This window comes from Propithecus coquereli, unplaced genomic scaffold, assembly GCF_000956105.1.
Source record: "Propithecus coquereli isolate 6110/MARCELLA unplaced genomic scaffold, Pcoq_1.0 Scaffold265, whole genome shotgun sequence".
NCBI classification, from domain to species: domain Eukaryota; kingdom Metazoa; phylum Chordata; class Mammalia; order Primates; family Indriidae; genus Propithecus; species Propithecus coquereli.
This window is the reverse complement of record NW_012148230.1, coordinates 3,579,361-3,604,357: the sequence shown is the minus strand read 5'-3', so window position 1 is coordinate 3,604,357 and position 24,997 is coordinate 3,579,361. Positions and strand designations below refer to the sequence as shown.

Below are 24,997 nucleotides of genomic sequence, written 5' to 3'. Positions count from 1 at the left end.
GAGATCAAACTCTCGCTCTTTGCCGATGATATGATATTATATCTAGAAAACCCCAAAGACTCATTGGTTGGTTTTAAGTCAGTAGTGAATACATGTGGTGTTTGCTTTTCCATTCTTGAGATACTTCACTTAGGAGAATGGTCTCCAGTTCCATCCAGATTGTTGCAAAAGGCCTTAATTCATCTTTTTTATGGCTGAGTAGTATTCCACAGTATACATATACCACATTTTATTAATTCACTCATGAATTGATGGACACTTGGGTTGATTCCATATCTTTGCAATTGTGAATTGTGCTACAATAAACATTTGAGTGCAGGTATCTTTTTGGTAAAATGACCTTCTTTTCCTTTGGGTAGATACCCAGTAATGGAATTGCTGGATCAAATGGTAGGTCTACTTTTAGTTCTTTGAGGAATCTCCATATTGTTTTTCACAGAGGTTAAACTAATTTACATTCTGACCAACAGTATATAAGTGTTTCTTTCTTTCTGCATCCATGCCAGCATCCATTGTTTCTGGACTTTTTTTTAAAAAAGCCATTCTAACTGGGGTAAGGTGATATTTCATTGTGGCTTTAATTTGCATTTCCCTGATGATTAGAGATGTTGAGCATATTTTCATATGTTTATTGACCATTTGTCTTTCATCTTTAGAGAGGCTCCTGTTGATGTCTTTTGCCCACTTTTTAACTGAGTTTTTTTTTCCTTGCTGATTTGCTTTACTTCTTTGTAGATTCTGGTTACTAGCCCTGTATCAGATGTGTAGCTTGTGAATATTTTCTCCCATTCTGTAGGATGTCTATTTGCTATTTTGATTGTTTCCTTAGCTATGCAGAAGCTTTTTAGTTTAATCAAATCCAATTTACTAATTTTTGTTGTTGCCACGATTGCCATTGGGTTCTTAGTCATAAATTCTTTGCCTAGGACGATATCTAGAGGAGTTTTTCCTACATTTTCATCTAGAATTCTTATGGTTTCATGCTTTAAATCTAAATATTTTTAACCATATTGAATTAATTTTTATGAGTGGTGAGAGGTAAGGGTCCTGTTTCATTTTTCTGCATGTGACTATCCAATTTTCCCATCACCATTTATTGAATAGGGATTCTTTTCTCCAGTGTATGTTGTTGTCTGGTTTGTCAAAGATCAGTTGGTTGTAGGTAGATGATTTTATGTTTGGGTTCTCTGCTCTGTTCCATTGGTCTGTATCTCTATTTTTATACAAATACCATGCTGTTTTGGTTACTATAGCCTTGTAGAATAGTTTGAAGTGCGGTAATGTGATGCCTTTTCTTTTTGCTTAGACCTTCTTTGTCTATTCAGGCTCTTTCCTGGTTCCAAACAAAGCATAGTTGTACTATGAAGTACAACTTTGGTAATTTGATATGGATTGTATTGAGTTTTTTAGGGGAGTGTCTATTCCCTCCTTGCCTGGCCGGGGTGATGTTATGTTTACTACTGGATGGCTGGGTCCGAAGTGGACCTGGCTCTGTGCACCAGAATGATCAGCATGTCGTCAATGGCAGAAGCCTGGTATTGGCAGCCACCAGATCTCTGCAGCACCTGTTCTTTAGTGGAATGTCCCTGCACAGACTCTGAGTAGCTCTCTGATCACTCCAGACATCTGAGGTGGAAGAGGGAGACCCCTCACAGATCATGCTATCTATAACTTTTGTTTCTCTCCTAATACACAGTGTCCCCTTAGGTTGCCTATGTCCTGCTGTCTTCACCTCTTCCCAACAGGGTGAATTGTATTGGGTCCCCCAATCTCTGAGATGGTGGGTGGTACTTGTGAGTAAGAATGTTATTTTTTCCCATTCTCTGTAGATTTCAAAGTAATGTACTTGCTTACTTCCCTTTTGATATTTTCTCATTGCTTTAACCCCTTTTTTCAGTCGTTGTCGTTCTTTCCACTATAATTTTGTCTAGATAATGCAATAGTGAATCTTTCAACAGTAATTTAATTGAGCCAAGCCCTATCTTGAAATCCTAAAGAGGTTAAGTTAGATATTCATACGTAGAAAAACATTTTCCATTCCTACATTTTCTGCCACAGGATTGATAGGCATCTAAAATGAATACTGAGTGACATTACAAGCTGCATCAAGATAGATAATAATCAATAAAAAATGTAAAACTTTAAATGAAAAGAAGCAGCATCTGACTTATTTATAGGAAAAAGGGTTTCCAGTATAAACATATTGTGAACATAAAAAGAAATTATAAAGCATACCATTTTACTTACATTTTCATTTATTATTACTGGTTACAGCCAAGGAAAACATGCCTCTGGCTATTTCAAAAGAAGTAATTAAAAAATCAGTCATGGACATTATCAAACATAAATAGGAAAATTCAGAATGTAGCTCATTCCTGAATAAAGACTGCTTAACTGTTGTGGAATTTTTACATTTTTTTTTATGTTTTGAACATATTCAATTTAATCAAAATCTAAATCCTAAAATGTCTTCAATTTAAGATAAATACAAAGTTCTTGTTTGTTTTTCACTTACAAATTTTGTTCTATAGAAATGCTCTGTTGACATAAAGAAAAGTTGAGATTGTGCATAGAAAAATGAGTCTGATTTAAAATGTACATTACTTCATTTGATTGCTTAATTTCTTATTAAGTAAATTTTATAAATGTTCATGAAATTCTTGTGTGGCAAGTATACCAAATTTAAAATTAAAATTATATTATTAAATTTTCAACATTTTAAGACTGGATGCATTAATGCTTAATTGTTTATTTCACTGACAATTGTTTGGATTTTTAAAATCTTTTGGAAAACTGTATATTTTTTCTCATAAAGGTTAATTTTATTAAACAGGAATCAATGCAACATTAGTCAACGAAAATAAAAATATATTTTTACTTTTTATTGAATAATACATTTTTCCTCTCATTTAATCCTATTTCAATTGATTCCTTTTTCTTTTCTTTCAACAGGCTGAGTTAAATGACCCAACCGATCCTTTCACTAGGTATAGTACAAAAGCTTCATCAAATGTAGGGGAAGAAGTTTTCTCCAAATACATTGGATGGAGAATTGCCAATGCACTTTCCAAACTATTCTTTCCCTCCACTGATGCCTGTGTCCTTCCTTTGAAGAAACCATCTATAAAAGGGGATCAAATGAAACATCTGAATAAAAAGCAGGAGTCCATGAAAAAGAGAGTTCTACATTTTACTGTAAGGTGAGGCACTATTAGATCTATTATTCTAATACATTACATTTCAAACTTACATAAATTTTAGATAATCATGTGTCACATTATTTAACTCAGTTTCTCTTCTTCAATTTAAATATTAGCTAGTCATAAGCAAGTTCCTCTCTTCTGAGAAATTGTTTCCTCATGTTTAACATAGTTATTATTTTATAATACAAATCAATGTTAATGTAATTCTTATGTGTGAAGTATAGTGAATCAAAACAAATTATATCATTCAATATTTGAAATTTTAAGACTATTCATTTTATATATGTATGTGTACATTCAAATAAATATACATACATATTTAATGTTTATTTAATTTGTCAAACTTGGAGTCTTGAACATAGTAATCACTCAACAAGTGATAATTATGAGGATAAGTATTAAATGTTATACTTCAACCTTTCATAAATATCTTTAAATTTACTTCTAAGGACTTCCGGAAAACTTGACCTTAGGAAAGATCTATTTAAGTGAATAATTTTTAGATTTATCTGCTATTTGTTCAAATGGTGGATTTATTTCTGATTCTTAGGATCCCTGTTACCATTTTAACATACTTATATATTTTTCACACTGTCACCCTTCTGATAGATTAAAAAATAGGTGAAAAATCACTCTGCTGATAAATAACATGAGCACTGTTTTCCATTTTTAAATCTTTTAAAGCTTTAATCAAGCCAGAATTTACTCTTTAACCCAAGTCATTAAAAGAGCATATTATGCTATATTATCCTATTAATTTTGACAAATTCGCTATGGAGTCAGCTTTCTTTATAATTCTATCAATTCATTTTTTGATATGCTTTGGTGCTGTCTTGAACAGTTCATTCTTGGTAGACTGTGACTGATAGTTGGATTGTACTGAAATTTTGATTTTGATTTTGCCATTCCTGATTTCTTTTTGTCGATTGCACCTGCTACATCTTGCCCATGTCTTATACATTGCATTTGATTGACTTTGCCTTTGTGTCTTTTTACAGTCTAATCTAAGAGCCCTTTGTTTTTGCTTAGAGAAATTTAATCTAGTGAATAAACTTAGTTGGTGTATATAATTGCTGATAATGTATCTGCAAACACAGATTTAACTATAAGTTTTATTCCTGTTACGGAAAACATACATTCTTTTTTTTTAATTTTATTTCAGCATATTGTGGGGGTACAGATAATTAGGTTACACATGATACATTCTTAGGTATTTATTTTTATTTATTTTTTCACTCGACTGAAGTATTACTAGATTTTTCAAATGTCTGGTAAATATTTTAAATATATTGTATTTTCCTTTACAAATGAGTGGTAATTTGGGTAAATATATAATTCTCAGTTCAAAATCACTTATCATTTATAGCTATTGCCACAGTATATTATTGTGTTTGTAAAGTCTGCTGTATTGTGTGATTTTCTTCCTTTCTATGATCTCCCCCCTCTTTTTATTACTAGCAAATAGAGTGCAACAGCATATTGAAAGGATCATACACCCACCAAGTAGGTTTTATCCCTGGGATGCAAGGATGGTTCAACATATAAAAATTAATTAGTGTGATATACCACATTAACATAATGAAGGATAAAAATCACATAATCATCTCAATAGATGCTGGAAAGGTATTTGACAATATTCAACACCATTTCATGATAAAAACCATGAAAAAATTTAGAAATAAAAGAAATATACCTCATCATAATAAAAGCCATATATGAAAAGTCCACAGCTAACATCATACTCAATGGTGAAAAACTGAAAGCTTTTCTTCTAATATTAGGAACAAGGATCCCATTCTTGCTCTTTCCATTCAACATAGTCCTGGAAGTCCTAGCCATAGTAATTAGAAAAGGAAAAAAATAAAAGGCATCTGGATCAGAAAATAAGAAGTATAATTGTCATTGATCATGTGATATGATCTTATATATAGATAACCTTAAAGACTCCATCAAAAAACTGTCAGAACTATGAAAAGAATTCAGTAAAGTTGCAGGATACAAAACCAACAAACAAAATCAGTTGCATTTCTATACACTAACAATGAACTATCTGAAAGAGAAATTAGGAAAACAAGTCACATTTACAATAGTGTCAAAATGAATAAAATACTTAGAATCAAATTTAAATAAGGATGTGAGACTTCTATATTTAAAACTATAAAACATTGTTCAAAGAAATTAAAGACTAGAGGAACAAATTAAAGATACCTTGTATTCATGCATTGAAAGACAATATTGCTAAAATGTCCATATTATCCAGGGATTCACAAATTCAATAGAATAAAAAACCCAATGTCGTTTGTTAAAGAAATAGAAATAACAACATCATGAATAGCCAAATCAATCTTGAGAAAGAAGAACAAAATTGGAGGCATCACATTTCTTGATTTCAAAATATATTACAAAGCTACAGTAACCAAAAGAGTATGGGAGTGGCATATATGTAGATGTTTAGATTAATGAAACTGGAAAGAGAGCCCAGAAATAAATCCATGCACATATGATCAACTGATCTTTTACAGGAGTGCCAAATATGCAAAGGAGAAAAGATAGTCTCTTTAATAAGTGACGCTGGGAAAACTGGATATCACATGCAAAAGAATGAAATTGGACCCTTATCTTGTACCATACCAAAAACCAACTCAAAATGGATTAAAGACTTAATCATAAGAAGTGAAACTGTAAAAGTCCTTGAAGAAAACACAGGGGGAAAGCTTTTTGACATTGATCTTTGCAATGATTTCTTGGGTATGACACCAAAAGCACAGGCAACAAAAAACAAAATAAACAAGTGAGATTACATCAATCGAAAAATCTGCACAACAAAGAAAACAATCAACAAAATGAAAAGGCATCCTACAGAATGGGACGATATATTTGCAAAACATATATATGATAAAAGGTTAATCTCCAAAATATACAGGGAACTCCTATAACTCAGTATCAAGCATAAAAGTAAGAAACTAATCACTCTACTAAAAATAGACTAAAAAACCGAATAGACATTTTTCCAAAGAAGACATAAAATTGGCAATAGGTATATGAAAAAATGCTTAATATCACTGGTCATCACGATTTTCTGTGGGAGAGAGAGGCCTTGGGATATGAAACACCACATGAAAAGAAAGGTCACATGGAAAAGAATCAGTACCCCACCTGGCAGCCTACAGCAAGGACCTAGACATTCTAGGAGGCCATCTTGAACCTTACAGCCCAGCCCAGTTGCCAGCTCAATACAGCTGCATGAATGAGCTCACCTAATATCAGCTATTCCTGGTAAGGCCTCCCCAATTTCTCTATGTTCTATAGCTATTAGCAAGGCTGATATTCAGCCAGAATGCACATACCTGTATAGCTAGATCCAATTCTTATTGTTTAAAGCCTCTGCTGTAAAAGTATCTGGAATATCAATCTTAATATCATCTCTTTAGATCTTTTTCTTTCTTGTTAACTGAATTTTAGCAAATTATATTTTCTTTGAATATTATTTATTTCATCCCATTTTTCAGAATTTATTTGGCCATACTTGAACAAAGTAGTCTGTTGTGATTCCTGTAATTCTTTCTCTTTCTCTGATTATTTAACCAATTCTTATTTTGTGTATTTGAATTTGTCCCTTTTATTCCTCTTAATTAGTTTAGCTATTGTTATATCTATTTTATGTTATTTTTCAATGAACCACCTTTTGGATTCTAACTCCCGTATTTTTGTTGTTATCTATGAGTTTGCTATATCTTTCCTCTGATCTATTTTTTGGTTTATTTTCCAATTTCTTGAAGAAGTTGCTAAGTCATTTGGGAAATTTTCTTCCTTGGCATTTGTCTAAATCATTATTTAAGTTCCAAAATCATGGGAGTGTTTCTGCCAGATGGCACACTTTATTGCAGCTGTAATAATTGGTTGCAGCAAGGCCAATAAACAAGTCTTCCTTTGTGTACACAAATCATCAACAGAAAAATACTTGAGAAGAATTTTGACATAGTTTGGAGCATTTCTTAATCAAGAATTCTAAAATCAATGAGGAAGATATGTAGATTTGAGATTAAGTATTACATAGCCTGGGCTTTAGTAGTCTCATGTGCAGAAATACATTTTACAAAAATACTTCAGCATATATTGTACATTTTTATAAAATTGTAACACAATCTAGGTACAATGAGAATGACAACTCTCAGTGCCATGAGTAATGATATTTATTCTGCATCTTTTCAAGGACCACAGACATGGAGACATAATCCATCTGGAGCCACAGAGAGGACATTAAACAAGCATACTTCCGTTTTGCATCATGGGCAGTTAGAGGAATAGGTAGCAAGAAAGAAACTGGAAAAATAGAAGACACTGGGTATTCACAAAGGAAATTAAGAAATAGCAAGGGTGTGGCGGCTCACTCCTGTAATCTGGGAGGCTGAGGCAGGAGGATTGCTTGAGCTCAGGAGTTCAAGAACAGCCTGAGCAAGAGCGAGACCTGTCTCTACTAAAACTAGAAAAAACTAGCGGGGCATGGTGGCATGTGCCTGTAGTCCCAGCTGCTCTGGAGGCTGAGGCAGGAGGATCACTTGAGCCCAGGAGTTTGAAGTTGCTGTGAGGTAGGCTGACACCATGGCACTCTAGCCTGGGCAACAGAGCAAGACTGTCTCAAAAAAAAAAAAAAAAAGAAAAGACAAGAAATAGCAGGGGAAAGGGTGAGAGTAAAAAGGCAGATGGAGATGAATGGTGCCTGCTGGGACACAGAAAAGAAAGAAAAAGAGAGACAAAAATAGACATATGGGGAATACATAAAAAAGGAAGCATAATGGAAAAATAAAAGTTATAAACAGAAAAAAAGATGAAAGAACAACAGGAAAGGAAGAATATATAAGTATGGAGAGAGACACAGAATGAAATCAGGAGAAGGTGATGAGAATATGGAAAGTCAGAGAAGAATGAGACAAAAGAGAAGCAGGGTGGGGTTAAGACCCAAAGAGTTGTGTAGGTTTTGAGGGATTAGTAAATGAAACTTCTCCTCATAGCCTGCAATTCATTAAGTAAATAACAACTATTCTTTCCTGGCCTTTGAAAAAGTACTATTTGCATATCCATTTTTTTTTTTTACCGTTCATTATAGGCTCTAGCAATTGAACATAGTCTCCTCCTGGAATGGAAGCCACAGCAGCACTGCAGCCTGAGGCGCCCGCTAGCAAGAGTGCCTCGGTGTTGCTCCATGGGGCAGCATTCACACTGCACCGCTCACACCGGTCTATGTGAACACTACTCCCTGGGGTTGCGCACACTGCCAGCTCCAGTTAGGGGCACGCTAATGTCTGTGTGAAACAGTGAGTGAAATGGAGCTACAGCTTGGTGACATCCAGACAAAGGCTAGATCAGGCCTGGCTTGACATAAGACAGTCTTTACTGTCTTACTAGGAGTGGATTATACCTGCTTTTTTTATGAATTGCTAAAAAGCAAATTTAAATCTAAGCCATGCATTGAAAAAATGTCTCTGGTTTGCTAAACATTAACTGCAGGAAATTTCATGTCTTCCACTTGCTGATTCTCCATCTAATCAGGTCTTCTAGCTAGTTCCTTCTGTTAGTTCATCACTTTCTCCCACCTCTAGGCCCGCAAACTGGAATTAATGGAGTTAATGAACATCTAAGCCTGTGGAAGCCTCACAGGTCTAAGTACAAAGACATAATTTAAATCCTGGATAATGTTTCTTTATTATCTTGGAGCACTGAAGCACGCTTATTGCAGTGTGAAAATCTGAACATTTACCAGTGAGGAGAAGATGGGAACTTCCTTATTCATGAAGCAACTGCTGTATCTCATGATGTATATTTTTTTCCAATTTTTTTCTTGTGTTTTAGCTTATAAATTATTTGAAAGAATTTTGTCTTTTATGTATTTATAAACATATATTTTGCTCTGAATGACTTGAAGTTTTGACCTTTTTCCTTCATATAATTTTTCAAAAGAAAATTGATCATTTTGCTTTTGTGTATTTAATTTTTTTGTATTTTGCTCCAAGTTAGTGGGACATGTTGGATGCATGCACTTTTTGCCTCTTGGCATTTTTTTAAAAATGAAAAAATCATTATGGTTCTTTACTATGTCATAAAATCTGCAGCCAGAAAACCAAGTATGTAATACTTCTACTTCAAAGCATAGTATTTCTCTTTTCTCTATTTGTCAGTAAAACTCTCCTAAGTTTACCTAAGGCTACGAATTAAGAGCTATGAAGACCAAATTTTAACAAACCAGTTACCACATCTACACTTTTTTGTTTCTGAGGTTTCTTGTGGTGTATTTTTTAAGCTCATGCCTTGAATCTCTAAAAACTCATGAACAATTAATTACTTGCATATGTATAAAGAATAGGTGAATATTAGCTTAAAACTTTATCTCTAATCATGCTTAATTTTCTCCAAATTTTATTTTAGAAGACTTTATGAGAGTAGCACCTGGAAGAGAGCCCAGGTGGTACTAGTAAGAATGGACTGAGAACATCTGTGTCACTGAGGCAGGAGATTTTACACGTACCCAAGGCCAGTGCTCCTCTTCTGCCACTTCATTTATAAAAGGAGCTAGCTCCAAAGTGGGAGGACCAGGAGTAGCTAACACTTGCTGAACATTGGCAAGGCAGGAAAGGTAAACGCTGTAATGTCCCATGAGATGGGTTAAAGAATAGGCATTATTAGAGAGATTTAGAAGCCAATGGTCTGCGAAAGGAGGAAAATGGTCCTCATTTCTCATTACCTCATTGATAGGGGTGCTGGAGCCTGGGGAAGCAATTGGACATTCACTGGGTTTGTTTTTCAAGGGAAGAAACCCTGCCCGACTGCTACTCTACCTTCTTGTAAGTATAAAAACCTCCTTCTCGGTAGAAAAAAAATATTTTGGGCTCAGTTACCAAGCTATATGAGGCTAGTTATCAGTTGAGTAGGGGATCCTGGATGTGCCAGCTGCCCAAAATCTAGAGCCCTTGAGAAGTCTTAATGCCTACAAAAGGAAGCATTGGGATCCTTGGGAAGTTGAGTTTAGGAGAAGAAACATCACAAAATGGAAAACTCGTAGGACCCTTAGTTCTAGCCAGCAAGTTGTTAAGTAATTCAAGATAAACAATTCTGTTTGCCAGCCAACATCAGTTAAGGGACTGTGTTAAGCTCTACTCTTAGATATAGATATGATTATTTTATTCATTTGTAGATGTAGATATTGAGTCTTAGAGAGGTTAAGTAATTTGGCTAAGGATTCACAACCATTAAGTTTGGGAGTTTGAATTTAAACAAAAGCATTCTGACTCTTGAGTCCTTTGCGCTGTTTTCTTTCCCCTTATATACACTTCGTCTGATTTCGAAGCCTTGAACACAAACTTATCTTGAAACTATAAGAAAAGAGATTTTTATTATTTTTATTATTTTTTTAATTTCTGCCTCTTGATATTTTGAACTTGATTTTGTTTAGGGAACATATTTTTTCTAGGCCCTGCACATCTCTAGTTAATGTTAGGAAATATATGTTATATATCAAGGAAGAGGCACTTTTTAGTAAGTCAGTACGATTTGGGCTAAAGCCAACAAAGAAATATATGCATAGCTGAAAAAATAAAGAGGGCCCCAAAAGAGGACTTGGCCTCTTACTTAGTATTATCTGGGCTTGACTGTGTTCCTAGTGTTCCTAAACAAAATGCCTTAGACAAATGTGCCTCGTTCTGTTTCATGTAGGAAAAAATAAAAAAAGTCCGTACCTCCTTCACACAATATCAAATATGTTTATGTTATGGCTTTTTTCTGATTTATTTAGATTAAGCTATTTAACTTCTCTGAGCCTTAGGTTTCTAATCTTTAAAAATTTTAAATCTGTACATTGCTCTCAGGTTTGTTCTGAGGATAGAGGAAAAAATATGTAGGTAATGAGCCTAGACATGTTAGTTCCTTGTTCTTTTGTTCTGTAACTTAGTAGATTTTCTAAAACATTTACTTTATTCAGAATATAATATTAATTCTTACCTTAGGAAGTTTATGATAAATAATAAGTGGAAGGTTTACTTAAATTTTTGTCCCCTCCCTTTTCTTAGCTATGAATTGCTAATTGCTGCTAGCAACTTTTGAAAGAAAACTACAGTTTCATGATGATTTTTGTTTTGTTTATGTTGTTTCCCTTCTTGTTTGTAGTTATTTAATTAAAAAGCAATTCATATCTATCTGGTTTTGACTATGTCATATGTATATTTCAGGGGTATGGTGACAAGGCTTATTATCAAAGAGTAAAGCTGTGAATTTTGATAGTCAGCATTGCTGATTATAGTTTTTAGTTGGAGAGAGATAAAGAACATTGAATGGCTCCTATTTCTTGAGCCTTTGTGAAATATTTGGAGTATCAGAAATTGGTTAGATCATCAGCTCAGATTAATCACTTGAAGTGTTAGATCTCCTAGAGATTGGGAGTGCAGTTACCTCTTCAACATACTGATTTTATTTCCTTTGAATATATACCTAAAGTGTGATTGTTGAATCATATGGTAGTTCAGTTTTTGTTTTTTTGAGGAACTTTCATACTGTTTTCCATAATGGCTGTACCAATTTATATTCCCACTAACAATGTATAAGCATTCATTTTTCTCCACATTCTAACCAACAATTGTTATCTTTTGATTTTTTTGATAATAGCCATCCTCACAGATGTGAGGTGATACGTCATCGTGGCTTTGGTTTGCATTTCCCTGATGATTGTTGATTTTGAGAACCTTTTCCTATGCCTGTTGGCCGTTTGTATGATTTCCTTGGAAAAATGTCTATTCGGTTCCTTTGCCCATTTTTAATTGGGTTATTTGGTGTTTTTCTTTTTTTCTTTTTCTTTTGGTGTTTTTTGTTCACTTCACTATTGAGTTGTATATTTTGTATATTAGCTCTCTGATTGAAAATATGGCTTACAATTATTTTCTCCTATTTCATAGGTTGTCTCTTCACTCTGTTGACTGTTTCCTTGGCTGTGTAGAAGTTTTTTAGTTTAACATAATTCCATTTGTTCATTTTTGCATTTGTTGCAACTGAAGTGCTCTTGGAAGCTCAGAGGTAGAATCTAATCACCAGAAACAGAACCATGATTCACATATCCATTTCCAATACATTACTCAGTATTTATATACAGACTTGCCTTGGAGATAGATTAGTCCTCACCTATATATTTCTGTTACATCTCTTATCCTTTCCTACCTTTCCTTTGGTGAAATAGAGCCTTTGTCTGAGCAGGAATTCTAGGTGTCACCAGTGGGGCCACAGCTTTAGCTGCTGACTTTAGCTGCAGCAGCTTTATGTTCATAAGACAAGTGTCTGTCTTCAATATAGTCATCAATTCTAGAAGTTATCCATTCACAGTGACGTGACGTGATGCAGAATCTTAAAAATGACGCAGGTATTAAAGTGATCTTGTAAAATGATGTGTAAAATCATTCTGTATTTCAAATACAAATCAACTTGAATCAAAATGACAGCCCTAATGAGAGACAAAAGTTATGCAACAGAAAACAAAAAACAAAATCTACATGTTTTTGTTTTGTGTTTTGTTTCATTTTTCATGTGCTCTTTGCTCTTTGAAAGAAAAGGGCGATGTTCAGCTTGTGATGAAATATTTTTACAGTAGCTGACAAACATGTATTAACTGCTTAATTAGAATTTAAACTTGGATATGACATTAATCAAATTGTTATAACCTAGCCACTTTCTGTGCTCTCAGAAAATATGAAGTCAATCATTTCAAGGGCTTCATCTTCCCCTATTTCTAAATATCTCAATAGGGTCAGGTACTTGATCAGGCATATGAACACTTTGAAAACCTTAGTATCCAGGGCAGGTACTTTCAGTTATCTGTCCACCTGTCAGGGAAATCTTGCTACCCACTAAACAGCCTTCCCATGACAGTCACTTGTTATGGATTTAAATAGTAAGCAGGAAACAGACATCCTAACAGAGGTCTTATGGCTTTAATTGAACACCTCTGTGTGAAGGCTTTGTGCTAGGCACTAGGAATATAAATTAAAATAAATCATGCCCAACATTGTGACTGATGGATTTTTGTACAGAGCAATTCTCATGTCTCTAACGTATTTGTTGTCTACCAAAAGTTATTTGGGACTTTGCACTCAAATAGTTTCCTATTTTTTTATATATTCGTTTATTCAATGATTGTTGAATACCTAATATGAAAGAAAATGTCTCATATAAAATACTTAACAAAAATAGTTATAATTCTTTCCCGGTAGAATTTACAATCAAGTATAGGAGACAGATGTTAATTAAAATCACACATATATTAATACATGTAAAAATCACACATATATGTGTTAAATCTTTATAATGATGAGTGTGATGGAGAGCCACATGGTATTATAAATAGGGATAAGTGTCCTGAGGGAGAGGTGCATGGTGCATGAAGGCACGTAATTGGGAGGGGGTTTCGGGACGGGGGGCGGTATGCCAAGCAGAGAGAGCGGGGTGTGCAAGTCCCTATGGTGAAAGGGACTGCGGACACTTAAGGAACTCAAAAAGCAGTAGTGTGGCTGGGTCACTGAAACCACAGAGGGATGAGTCTAGAGAGGTGGTCAGGATTCTCAACTTTGTCTTAGAAACCATAAGGAGCACTAAATGTGTTTTATGTGGTAGAGTGGGGAGTAGGAGGTAATGTGTGTGTATGTGTTTGAGGTTGTGACGTGATCAGAGGTGTGAAGTACTATAGCCAAGTGACCTTGGACAAATTAACTTAACTTCTCCTAACCTAAATGCCTTTGTCTATAAAATGAGGTAATGATAACACCTTTGGTATTAGCTGCTATAAGGAATTAATTAGGTAGCAAATTAAAAGTGCTTATTACTGTACCTGGTACAAAGTAAGCACAGTTTATTATTATTATATTAATAAATACAGTATGATATAACATATGAGTATAACATAATAAATATGATAACACATTATAAATTAGTATAATTATTATTATTAATACATCATCATTATTTTTACTATTGCCATTGTTGGCTTCGTTATGCAGAGAGAACACATAGTATGCTATTCAATATAATATACACTAGATTGGTGGCAATATAAATGGAAATGAGGCAGATGTATTTGCATAATATTTGAAAGAAAAAGCAATAAGATCTGGTGATGGTGAGATATGAGAAGATGACAGGAGGTGAGAGATAAAAATGTGAAAGATGGTTCCTTCTTTTCCAGGCTGAACAATTGGTCACCTATGGTGGAGACAATCACTAAAAACAAAGAATGATGGAAGAGGACATGGTGTGGTTGTGGGTGGGGAAAGATTGTGGGTTTGGTTTTGGAAATGTTGAATTGAGGTCGTGCTTTTGAGTTCTTTCAGTGAAGATGTCAAGTAGGCAGTGAGTTTCACAATTCTGTAGTTCCAGGAAGAAGACTGGGCTGTGAGTTACTTGAGTGAAGGTGGTGAATGAAGTCATGGGCACAGGCAACATCGCCTTAGTAAAGAATATAGAGTAACATGGGAAGCAGGCCTAGGATAGAATTTTGAGGAATGCCACCGCTCAATGTATGGGAAAAAAGAGAATAACATAAAAGCAAACAACAAACCAAACATTAGGAACAGCCAGAAAGGTATGAAAAAATCTGGGAGGACTTATAAAAACTTAAAAAAAATTATGGAAGGTTGTGATAAACTTAAAATATGATATATTAATGCTTTTAAAAATTTTAAGTATATAGGGATGTTGATTTTAAGGACAGACAAAGAATATTTTCCTAAATGATCTAGCCAGATGGTTGTAGAATCTTCCTCTTTCAATATCTCTAAGTAGCACATTCTGTTCACTAAATACAGATGACAACAAAGAGTCATTCATATATGAAATATACTTCCAAAGAACTTATAGTATCAGCCTAATGAAAAATGTTAAAAAACAAAACAATAAAAGCATTAAGTGCTAAACCAGTACATGAAGCTTTTCAGGTTTGTAGACAAGATCTATTAGTTAAGAAGGTAATATAATATATTATATATGATATATGTATATCTATGTACACACAACAGAAATGAATTTCTATTCCTTAATGAAACATTTACACTTATCAAAATACCAAAAAGATATGAAGGCAGATTATCACTTAGAAGCCAAATTTAATGGCCTTTCTTGCTCCTTCATAGGCATATAGATCTTTGTAAAATTTTACTAACTAGTCTTTTAAAAAATTTTTAAAAGATAAGGTTTATGAATTTATATATATATATATATAAATTAGCAATAACACAGTGTGTCTCTTTTATTCTTTCATCAGTTTATACAACAAACAAGGCACAGAGATATACATATTTAGGGGTTACTTTCTTTTCTTTCCATAGCACTTTTAGTATTAGTACTTCATGTCCTTCTTTTTCATTTGAATAAGGGAAACTCAGTGCAAACAGGTGAACCAGACATTAAAAGAAAATATTCATGCCAAGGACTGCAATGAAATAATAAAATCAGAAGTCTTACAGCAGTCCAAAAGGTCCTCCAAATGGGCTTCAGGTGCTTTGTAATATGGACCCCCAAAGAGGAATACAAATGACCAGAAGGAGAGCGTGAGGAAGACAAATTGGAGATGGTATCATGAATGTGTGAAAATTGTGTGACTCTTCTGTTTCATGCATGTCTTCATTACCCCCAAGTGATATTGCTGCTCAATTTCTAGAATTTCACCATTTGTTTATAAATTTAATGTATGCTGTAGATATATCTTTCTTCTTAAATTTCATATTATAAATTCCCTTTTTATTTGTTTTTTGTTTTCTTTTACCTCCTACCTCCTTTTTCAAAGGGTGCATCTACAACCAACACTGATCATGCCTTCTACCTTTAATAATTTGTCATATCCATTTATCATTCTGAACAGCTTCCACTGTCAATGCCAACTTTGTCAGTGTAATATAAGATCAGTAATTGCTAAGCATCCATCATATCTGAAGTGATATGTCACTAAATTCTTGGCTGTTCACTATAGCTCACTAACCTGAGTCTTGCTGAGCCAGAACTAATGTCAAGTGGTCCCCTTTCTGTATTTTTTCCCTACACAAAACCATTTAAAGGGAAAAGACTATCGTAAGCATTGAAATGTTACTAAACCATTGATGTAAGCAGACCAATATTGTCACATAGAATCCTAAGCACAGCTGGCCAGAGAACCAGCCACAGGTTAAGCACACTGGTATGAAGCAAGGGAGGCTGTGACAAGTGTATACATGTCACAGGAATGAAATAGTCACATAAAATAATTCACAGCTCCCTTTTCCCCACCCTTATTCAATTTCATGTACTACTCTATTAATAATCCCAATGTTGTGGAAGCAGTGAAAATCTCTAAATTCTGGATGCTAAAAAATCCATCAATATTACGCGTGAGCCAAGATAGGCCCAGGGAGTAGTATTACTGTAAATTCTTCCACTCTTGGCTCAGAAAGCAGTAACTTTATCCCTGTATTTCAGAGTTTTTATTACCACTTGGTCAAATATGTTAAGGAGTATGATAAAGTGATAGGCCCAAGATAGTGGTAATTTGGCTGAAAGATATAATTGGTTTTTTGGGAGGATATATAGGCAGAACAGCATATATTTAGGAAAGAATATGCTTAAATAAGTGTAAGTACTAAAAGAGTTCTCAGTAAGGCATTTTCTTTCCTTCCCACAGTTAGAGATTCATCTAACTCAACCCTTGCTCAATGGGATTTCCAATCATCAGAAATGGAAATTAATTCAGTGTTCATATGCTCTGTTGCTGAGTAAGCCTCACTGTCAGAAACCTATTCCATATCTTTCACCTTTAATTGTAGCTATATGTTACTGCATGAATGAGAATTGGAAAAGAAGGCAGTTAATTTGATTGATGTAGACAGCCAAAGTGGGTGATTCAGACCCCTGAAATTCCCCTTAGGACTTGAATCATCGTATTTGGCTGTCTTCGTGAGTCACAACAGTGGGATAATTACGGTAGTTTTACTCCAGTGTGTGGACAACTACCTCTAATACTGTTTTTTCAGCCCATTTGCATTTAGAGTCTATTGGGGAGTAAAATGATGAAGGGTGAAATTGACCATAAAATATATTAGTATGTTCAAATTCAAGTAGATTTTAAAAATAACTTAACAATCTGAGGGAAAACAGGCTTGCACACACACGCACACACATAAAGTCCCCCACAAAACAAAACACAAAAAGCCAACAACAACAATAAAAATATATGGTTGGTGGAAAAAATAGGTCAATTTAACATGCACTTTTATCTGAGATCTGATAGGAAGTAAACATCTAGTCTTTTTTATAATTGGGACCAGAGAAGATTACCATCCTAGAAGAAAATAAACTACCATCAGGGAGTTATTGATGGTAAAACTGGCTCAGAGCAATAAACACTTTCTATGTTTTAATGATAAGGAAATTCAAGGAATTAGATATGTAAGTCTGATCTGCGCATACCCATAGGCAGCACTGTTGAACCAACCAGGTTTCTCCATTTCTCATACTTCCTTCTACCATTACTACTCTCCTCCTCCTGCCCTAATTCTGGTAGACATTTGAGTAAAATAACCAAAAAAGAGAGGAAATAAAGAAAGAAGGATGGTTTAGTTTCATGTAATTATATGAATATAAACGTGTTATTTAGGACATCTCGAGTACTTCAAACCTATTTTTTTTTTCCAACTATGGTTAGTGTGAACAATTCAGGTTAGCAGATGGTGTTGCTTCACTTCCTCTACTCCACTAACCATCATGATTACCACAAGGACTTATTCTTAGGCTAAAAGTTGAGGACTTCACTTCCACCTGTGAGGAGGCCAAACAGCCAGAGTAGTAGAGGAGAGAGCTCTCTAGTTTCAGGAGCCATTGGCATGGAAGAGCCATAGAAGTGCTTTGGTCCAATGCCCTTCTTATATTTGAGGAAATAAAGATTTCACAAGGTTAACTGACATGTCCAAGATCACCCAGGAGATAAGGGGAAGGGCAGCAGACTTTGGATAAGAGACCAAGATTTCTTCTCTCCCTATTCGGTTTTGGAAACTCCCATACTTTTCATAGAGATATAGCAACAGTCTAATCATTAAAAATAGACCTCCTTGAGGGGAAAGGTATACACGGATAAAAATTAACTTTGTTAACTTTTCTGACTTAAAATATTTTCTTGTATGGAAATAAATGTTTAGTAATATTTATGTGACAGTGTCATGGCTAATTTCATGTGTTAACTTGCCTTGGCCATAGAGTACCCAAATATTTGGTCAAACATTATTCTGAATGTGGCCATTATTCTGGCTGTGTCTGAGAGGGTGCTGTTGGATGAAATGAACATTTGAGTTAGTAGACTGAGTAGAGCAGGTTGCCCTCCCTAATTTGGGTGACCCTCATCCAATCAGTTGCAAGTGTGAATAGAACAAAAAGGCTAACCCTCCTGTGAGTAAAGGGGAACTCCTTTTGCCTGACTATGTAAGCAGGGACATCTGTCTTTTCTGGCCTTTGACACACTGAAACATGAACTCCACTTGGGTCTTGAGCCTGTGAGTTTTCAGACTGGAACTATGTATTGGCTCTCCTGGGTCTCTAGCTTGCCAACTGCAGATCTTGGCACTTGTTAGCCTTCATAATCACACGAGCCAATTTCTTGTTTTTACACACACACACACACACACACACACACACACTCTCACACTCACACACACACATGCACACACACAATCCTATTGGTTCTGTTTCTCCATGGAACCCTGACTAGTGAAGGTAATTTTTGTATGATCATCAATGTTACTGCTCTGCTGTCCCCTAGCCCAGCATCAGCATCTCTGAGAAAACCCAATATTTAAAATTTACAAAGAACCCACTTTGCTGTGCTCAAGGAGCTATGTTAATATGTGTCCTCTGTATTTATTTTTTTCTGATTGGTGTTCCATAGCTCTACATTTCAAAGGAGAGTTTTAATAAAGGATTATAAAATATTCATATTTAAGATGAGCACTAGTACAAAAACTTAAAATAATTAATTATAGTAACTGTCTAAAGTGACTATTTAAAAGTAAACAAATAATTATATTCATTTATAGCTGCATGCATAAATCCTATGCCATGCTTACAAATTACCTGATTGATTCAGGCTAATAAACTGCCAAGATATTTCAAGGAATAAATTGGCTTGAAAACAAAAACCAAGAAGAAGAAAGGAAAAAGAGACACACGTAAAGAATCAATTATTCTATGTTATACAATTTTAAGGATCAGGTCCTTAGATACAGAAAAGTCAAGGGCATCATTTTCCTCTAAAAAAAGTCATACAGATCCATTTTATGCTCAATCATTTCATAAACCAAAAACAAAACACTTAGAAAAAATTAGGTCCTAGCAACTGTGTTTATATGTCATATATATCAGATTAGTGTTTTTAAAGCATAAGCTAAGGTGAAGGAAAAGCATTTGCTATTAATTCAGCAGCAAAATTTAAGACCTGCTCTGTGTTACAGGACAAGGATAATGGGCTTTTGTAAAACAAAGATCTTGATTAAATTAATTTCTCAGAATTTCAACTTAGGTGTTCCTGAGTAGACTAGGCTCTGGATGCGTATTGCTGAAACATCTGGATGAAGATTGGAATAAATCATTGAATTAATCCAGTTAATGATATTCACAATCATAAACATTTTTATGTTGGTTTGTAGTGGTCCCTTAGCAGCCTGATTTTACTCTTCAATTTTATACACAGGTATGCAACCATCTATGTTTGTTTTCATTTAAATGGACTTATAAATACTTCAGACTTAACATACACAGAATTGAACTTATCTCCCTCTCACCCAAATCTGCCTACCTCATTATTTTCTCAGTAAATGGAAAAACTCATCCTTCAATTAATTCAGATATTAAAATCATCTTTGATTCTATTTCATTTACATAACATGGTCAATATATCAACAATCCTATGGTCTTTACCTTCCAAAGAGTTCCAAAATCTGGTCACTTTTCACTACTTCCATTGTTTCCACCTGATTCAAAAAAGAAGAAAACAAATTAACATTTGGGACAAATCAGACTGGCTGTCCAACTAACTTTTGTTAAGCCTTGGAATGATGGCAAAAATAATATGAAGCTAAACATAACTGAATTCTCTTTTGTAGGCTATGGACCACGCTCACTATCAGAGATATAGTGAACAAGACAAATATACTTCCCAACTTTACATAGTTTATAATCTAAAAAACATGACAGATAAATCAATAAGCAAATGAGATAATTGCAGATTGTTTTAAGTCCCATAAGTGAAATTAACCAGATGATAAGATTGAAAGTAACTGGAGAATTCTACTTTAGATAGCCAGGAAAGATGGCTGTAAGGAAGGGATTTTAGGTGGAGACCTGCTGAAGGAGAATGAGCCTGCCCTGTAAAAGAGGGTATAGGCATAGGGGAATATTGATTGTAAGGCCCAGAAGAAGGAAAGGGTCACCATGTGTGGTCACTAAAAAGGCAGTCAGTGTGGCTGCAGAGTAGTGAGTGAAGGGAAAGTAGGAAATGAGACTGTCAATGAAGATAGACCTTGTAGGACTCAAAAATCCAAAGGAGGAGCTCTAGTTTTATTCTAAGTACCAAGGGAAGTCATTTGAAGGCTTAAACCAAGGGAGTGGTAAGAGCCAATTTACCCTTTAAAAAGAGGATTGTGGTCTGAAAGTGGACTAAATTGATGTTTCTTTTATTCCTTTTATTTCCCTTTCAAGATTTAAAATTGGTCTTGAAAATGACCAAGGTTTATACTAGATATCTGTTGAAAACTCCTTTGCTGGAACTTGTCCTTCCTAATTTCTAACTGGAATTTCAGTTTGCATCTATAGTTGTGTGACTCAGTCCTAGTTTCAGCCAGTGGCAACTCAGAATTCACTGGTACACCATTTCTGGCCTGATGAGGGCAATATTTGACCAATTCATTCAATGGGATTGGAATAATAAGAATAGAGGTGCATTTATGAAATGATACCTATAGTTTTAAATTACATTCCTAAAAGGTCAGATTCTTGAAGTTGGTCTTTAATAATCACACACGTATACATACTCTATAGAGGGATTTATAGCAAAAACAAAATAAAAACCAAAAACAAAACACTTAGAAAAAAATTGGGTCTTAGCAACTATGTTTATATGTCATCCCAATGATTAACAGTAATTTCATGCATTTCTGTACTACTCATCTCTTTTCCTTATTATCATAAAATTTCCAGCAATAAATAAGGAAAATTTCTATTGTGATAGTGATTTCAATCCTATTTCACATTACATAGGGTTTTTACAGTTTGGGCTTTCAGATTATTTTACTTTCTGTGAATAATTCAATACAGCTCCATTAAAAACTCAACAAAACTTATCAAAACTTTATTTCCCTACAAGGTTCTCAAAATAGATTAGACCTAAGTGAATTAGTTCAGTAAGAGAGAGCTCTTCCCCACTCCTTATGGTGCTCGTTTTCCAAAAACCACCTCTTTTCCACTTTATTAGCTTCAACCAGTGAGTTTTGAGGTGTTAGTTTTCAATGTTATAGGGGTTTTTCTTTCAATAGTCACTGAAAATTTTATCGAGGTCTCTTGAAGGCCCAAAAGCTATTGACCCTATGGAATAAATTTTTAATGGAGAAATTCCAGGAACATAGCCATTTCATGTGGGGCTATTTGAGATCTGCAAGTCTTTTCTCCTTTCCTTAAATTACACCCACCGTGAGGACCTTTAAAAGGGTCACCTATGCTGCATTCATCTTAAGGCTACACTACACTTGCCTGAAATAAATTTGTCTCATGAAAAGTTATCTTGTAACTCTGTAATGTAGGCATTCAAAAGTTTTTATCCTTGATAATAGTTAAAATGTCATCATAATTTCCTCTTAAGGGTTATATAACATTATCACAAGGATAAAGTATAATGATTAATTATAGAAAGAGTAATTAGTATTTATATCTAATTTTCTCTTGTAATTCCTTTAAAAACAGAAGCTAATTAATAGGTTAAATGCCAATATTTTTCTCTTCAAAAAGTTCAGTGCATTATATTATGGTTTGTTTTTAGTACAACAGAAGGCAGATATTTTTCTTTTCTATTCCACTGTAAGAAGGTAAAATATGTTGGACCACTTATTGAACCCATTTGTGCTTGCAAGAGCCATGGAAACAATGGGAAAAGCATCACTTTCTTTGGGGGAAACATTTTAGTGAGGTACCATGAATAAATTTATTCCAGAAAAAAATGCAAATACCTAAAAAACATGTGAAGAATGTTTTGCAGACTACATCATTTCACATCTTGTATTTTGACTCCATTTAATAAGGATTTAGAAAAGTAGTCAAAGTTCTTTTCATAGTGGAAGAACTATTTATATGTCTAGATGAAAAACCAAAGCTTTGCACTTTCATGACACAAACTGTCTGGTCATTTCAACTCCCCAAATGGCCATTCCAGACCCATGATGATGTAGCAAGTCTGCTATCTTCAACTTTAAATGCAGATTATACCCCAGCATAACCATTAGACCTAGAAAGTACTTATCGTGACTATCCGTTTGGTGTCATTATCCTATAGGTGTTGGTTTGTGATTTTTTTCCTTACCTTATTGTCTATTATTTATTTTTCATTCCTTCTATTTGCTTTGGGTATATTTTTGTATTCTTTTTTAGCGTGTTTTTTAAAATATTTTTTATTTCAGCATATTACAGAGATACAAACGTTTAGGTTACGTATATTGCCTTTGCCCCACCTGAGTCAGAGCTTCAAGTGTGGCCACCCCCAGACAGTGCACACTGCACCCATTAAGTGTGTATATACCATTAAGTGTGTATATACCCATCTCCTCCTCCCCCGTCCCATCTGCCCAACACCTGATGAATGTTACTACCCTATGTGCACTTAAGTGTTGATCAGTTAATACCAATTTGATGGTGAGTACATGTGGTGCTTGTTTTCCAATCTTGGGTTACTTCACTTAGCAGAATGGGCTCCAGCTCTATCCAGGATAATACAAGAGGTGCTAGATCACCACTGTTTTTTGTGGCTGAGTAGAACTCCGTGGTATACATATACCACATTTTATTAATCCGCCCATGTATTGATGGACATTTAGGTTGTTTCCACAACTTTACATGTTTTGCCGTGCTTATTTCAAAAGTCTTTAACTTAGGTTTGATAAAATGGATGCATTTAAACTGTTATGAGGCATTAAAATTACCCACTCCCTTTATTTATTTTCCAACTGTCCTCTGTTCTCATTCCCTCCCCCTTGGCTTATGTGACTCCATATCCAAGTGTTGCATATTCAAATTAATGCTTACAGACACAGAAAAACATCATTAATATGTAAAGCAGGCCAAATTGGGGAAACATTAGGAACATTAGAAAGTTCCAGAGAATGAGGTAGACTGGAAAAAGCATGCATTATGTAAAAGGTCAACCTCACCAGCTTTTGTCAATTAGGGAACTACAAGCCATTGTTGCCAGATTTGGACTTACAAGAGAAGCTGAAAATGAGATTTTTTGTCTGAAATTTATTTACTATTAAAATACCCTTCAGGTCAAAGCAAACTTGTTTAATTAGTATTCAAAGTCTCTGTCTCTTTGTTTGCTTGTTTCCATTGTTGGTGGTTCTTCCATTTGTGTATTCTTCCCCGTTCACTTGGAATGCTCCTTCATGCAAGTCTACTAAGTCCTATTTATCTATGCTCAATTCAAGTTTCATGTCTCCAAAAAGCTGCTTAGAGTTTTCTAGGCTTCACTGTTCATCTTCCCGTTCTGTGAAATCTATAATGTTTATAGTCTAGAAAACATTTATCATTCAATTTTATTACCTTTGTTCACTGAGTTGTGCTTCAGTTCCCAGCATCTTTTCTTCATTTTCCCATAGGTTTTCAATATTCATTCATTAATTTGTAGTTGGTATTTATAATAAGGGCTTTTTAAAGTTTGAGAGATGATGAAACTATAAGAGGTTTATTGATTTGGAGGTGACCATAGATATACCTGATCCAAACCCTTTATTTGACACATGAGAAAACTAAGGCCCACTATTAATGGATTTACCGTTGATCAATCAAAAAGTTAATGGCCACGTCCCAGGAATCCAATCCTCCTATCTGTTTCTCTTTCTACCAAAGACACAGAACTCAATAGATTTAAGACATGTTATTTTTCAATTTAATATCAAAATATGAATTTATTCTGTTTTTTCCTCTAGGTTCTCTCTTCTTAGGGTAGCTGAGTGACATAGAATTAGATAAAGTATCTTTCCCTCAAAATTGGGAGTATCGGATGGTCATAAATAACCACTTACATTTGAAAATGGTAAAGGTTATGAGTCAGCCTAACTCTTGTTTCCAACATTTTGATTTTATAGTCTGTTTCCCCTTATGAGATTTGCAAACAAAAAGATGTCCTGGTTTTGAAAGAATCACTTGGGTCCTCTCATCTGAGACATCTATTCTCTGATAAATTATTATGTAGAATTAAATTTTATTAAGACCACTGTAGCATTCTAGAATAGATATATGAGGGCTATCTGGAAAGTATCCAGCCATGTAACCATTCTCGTTACATTAACAATGGCTGGATACTTTCCGGAAAGCCCTCCTATATTCTCCACTATTTTGCATTTACCTTTTGAACATAGTCATTGTACCACACGATGGCATCCTAAATCAATTTCTATAAATGAAACATTGAAAAAATATAAGGTATTACAGATATGAAAATTATGCTCTTCTAATCCAAAAATCTAGATGAGTAACATTATTCATGATCTTTAATT

At 34.5% G+C, this 24,997-nt stretch overlaps 1 protein-coding gene across 1 annotated transcript in view; it reads left to right on the top strand.

Annotated features, from left to right (window-relative positions):
• The window catches only part of TMEM232 (transmembrane protein 232), a 255,297-nt gene that overhangs the window by 128,326 nt on the left and 101,974 nt on the right, over positions 1-24,997 (top strand). The window contains exon 10 of the mRNA XM_012647368.1: positions 2,953-3,200. Coding sequence (XP_012502822.1) covers positions 2,953-3,200 — 248 coding nt within the window. The remainder of the gene's footprint in view (positions 1-2,952; positions 3,201-24,997) is intronic.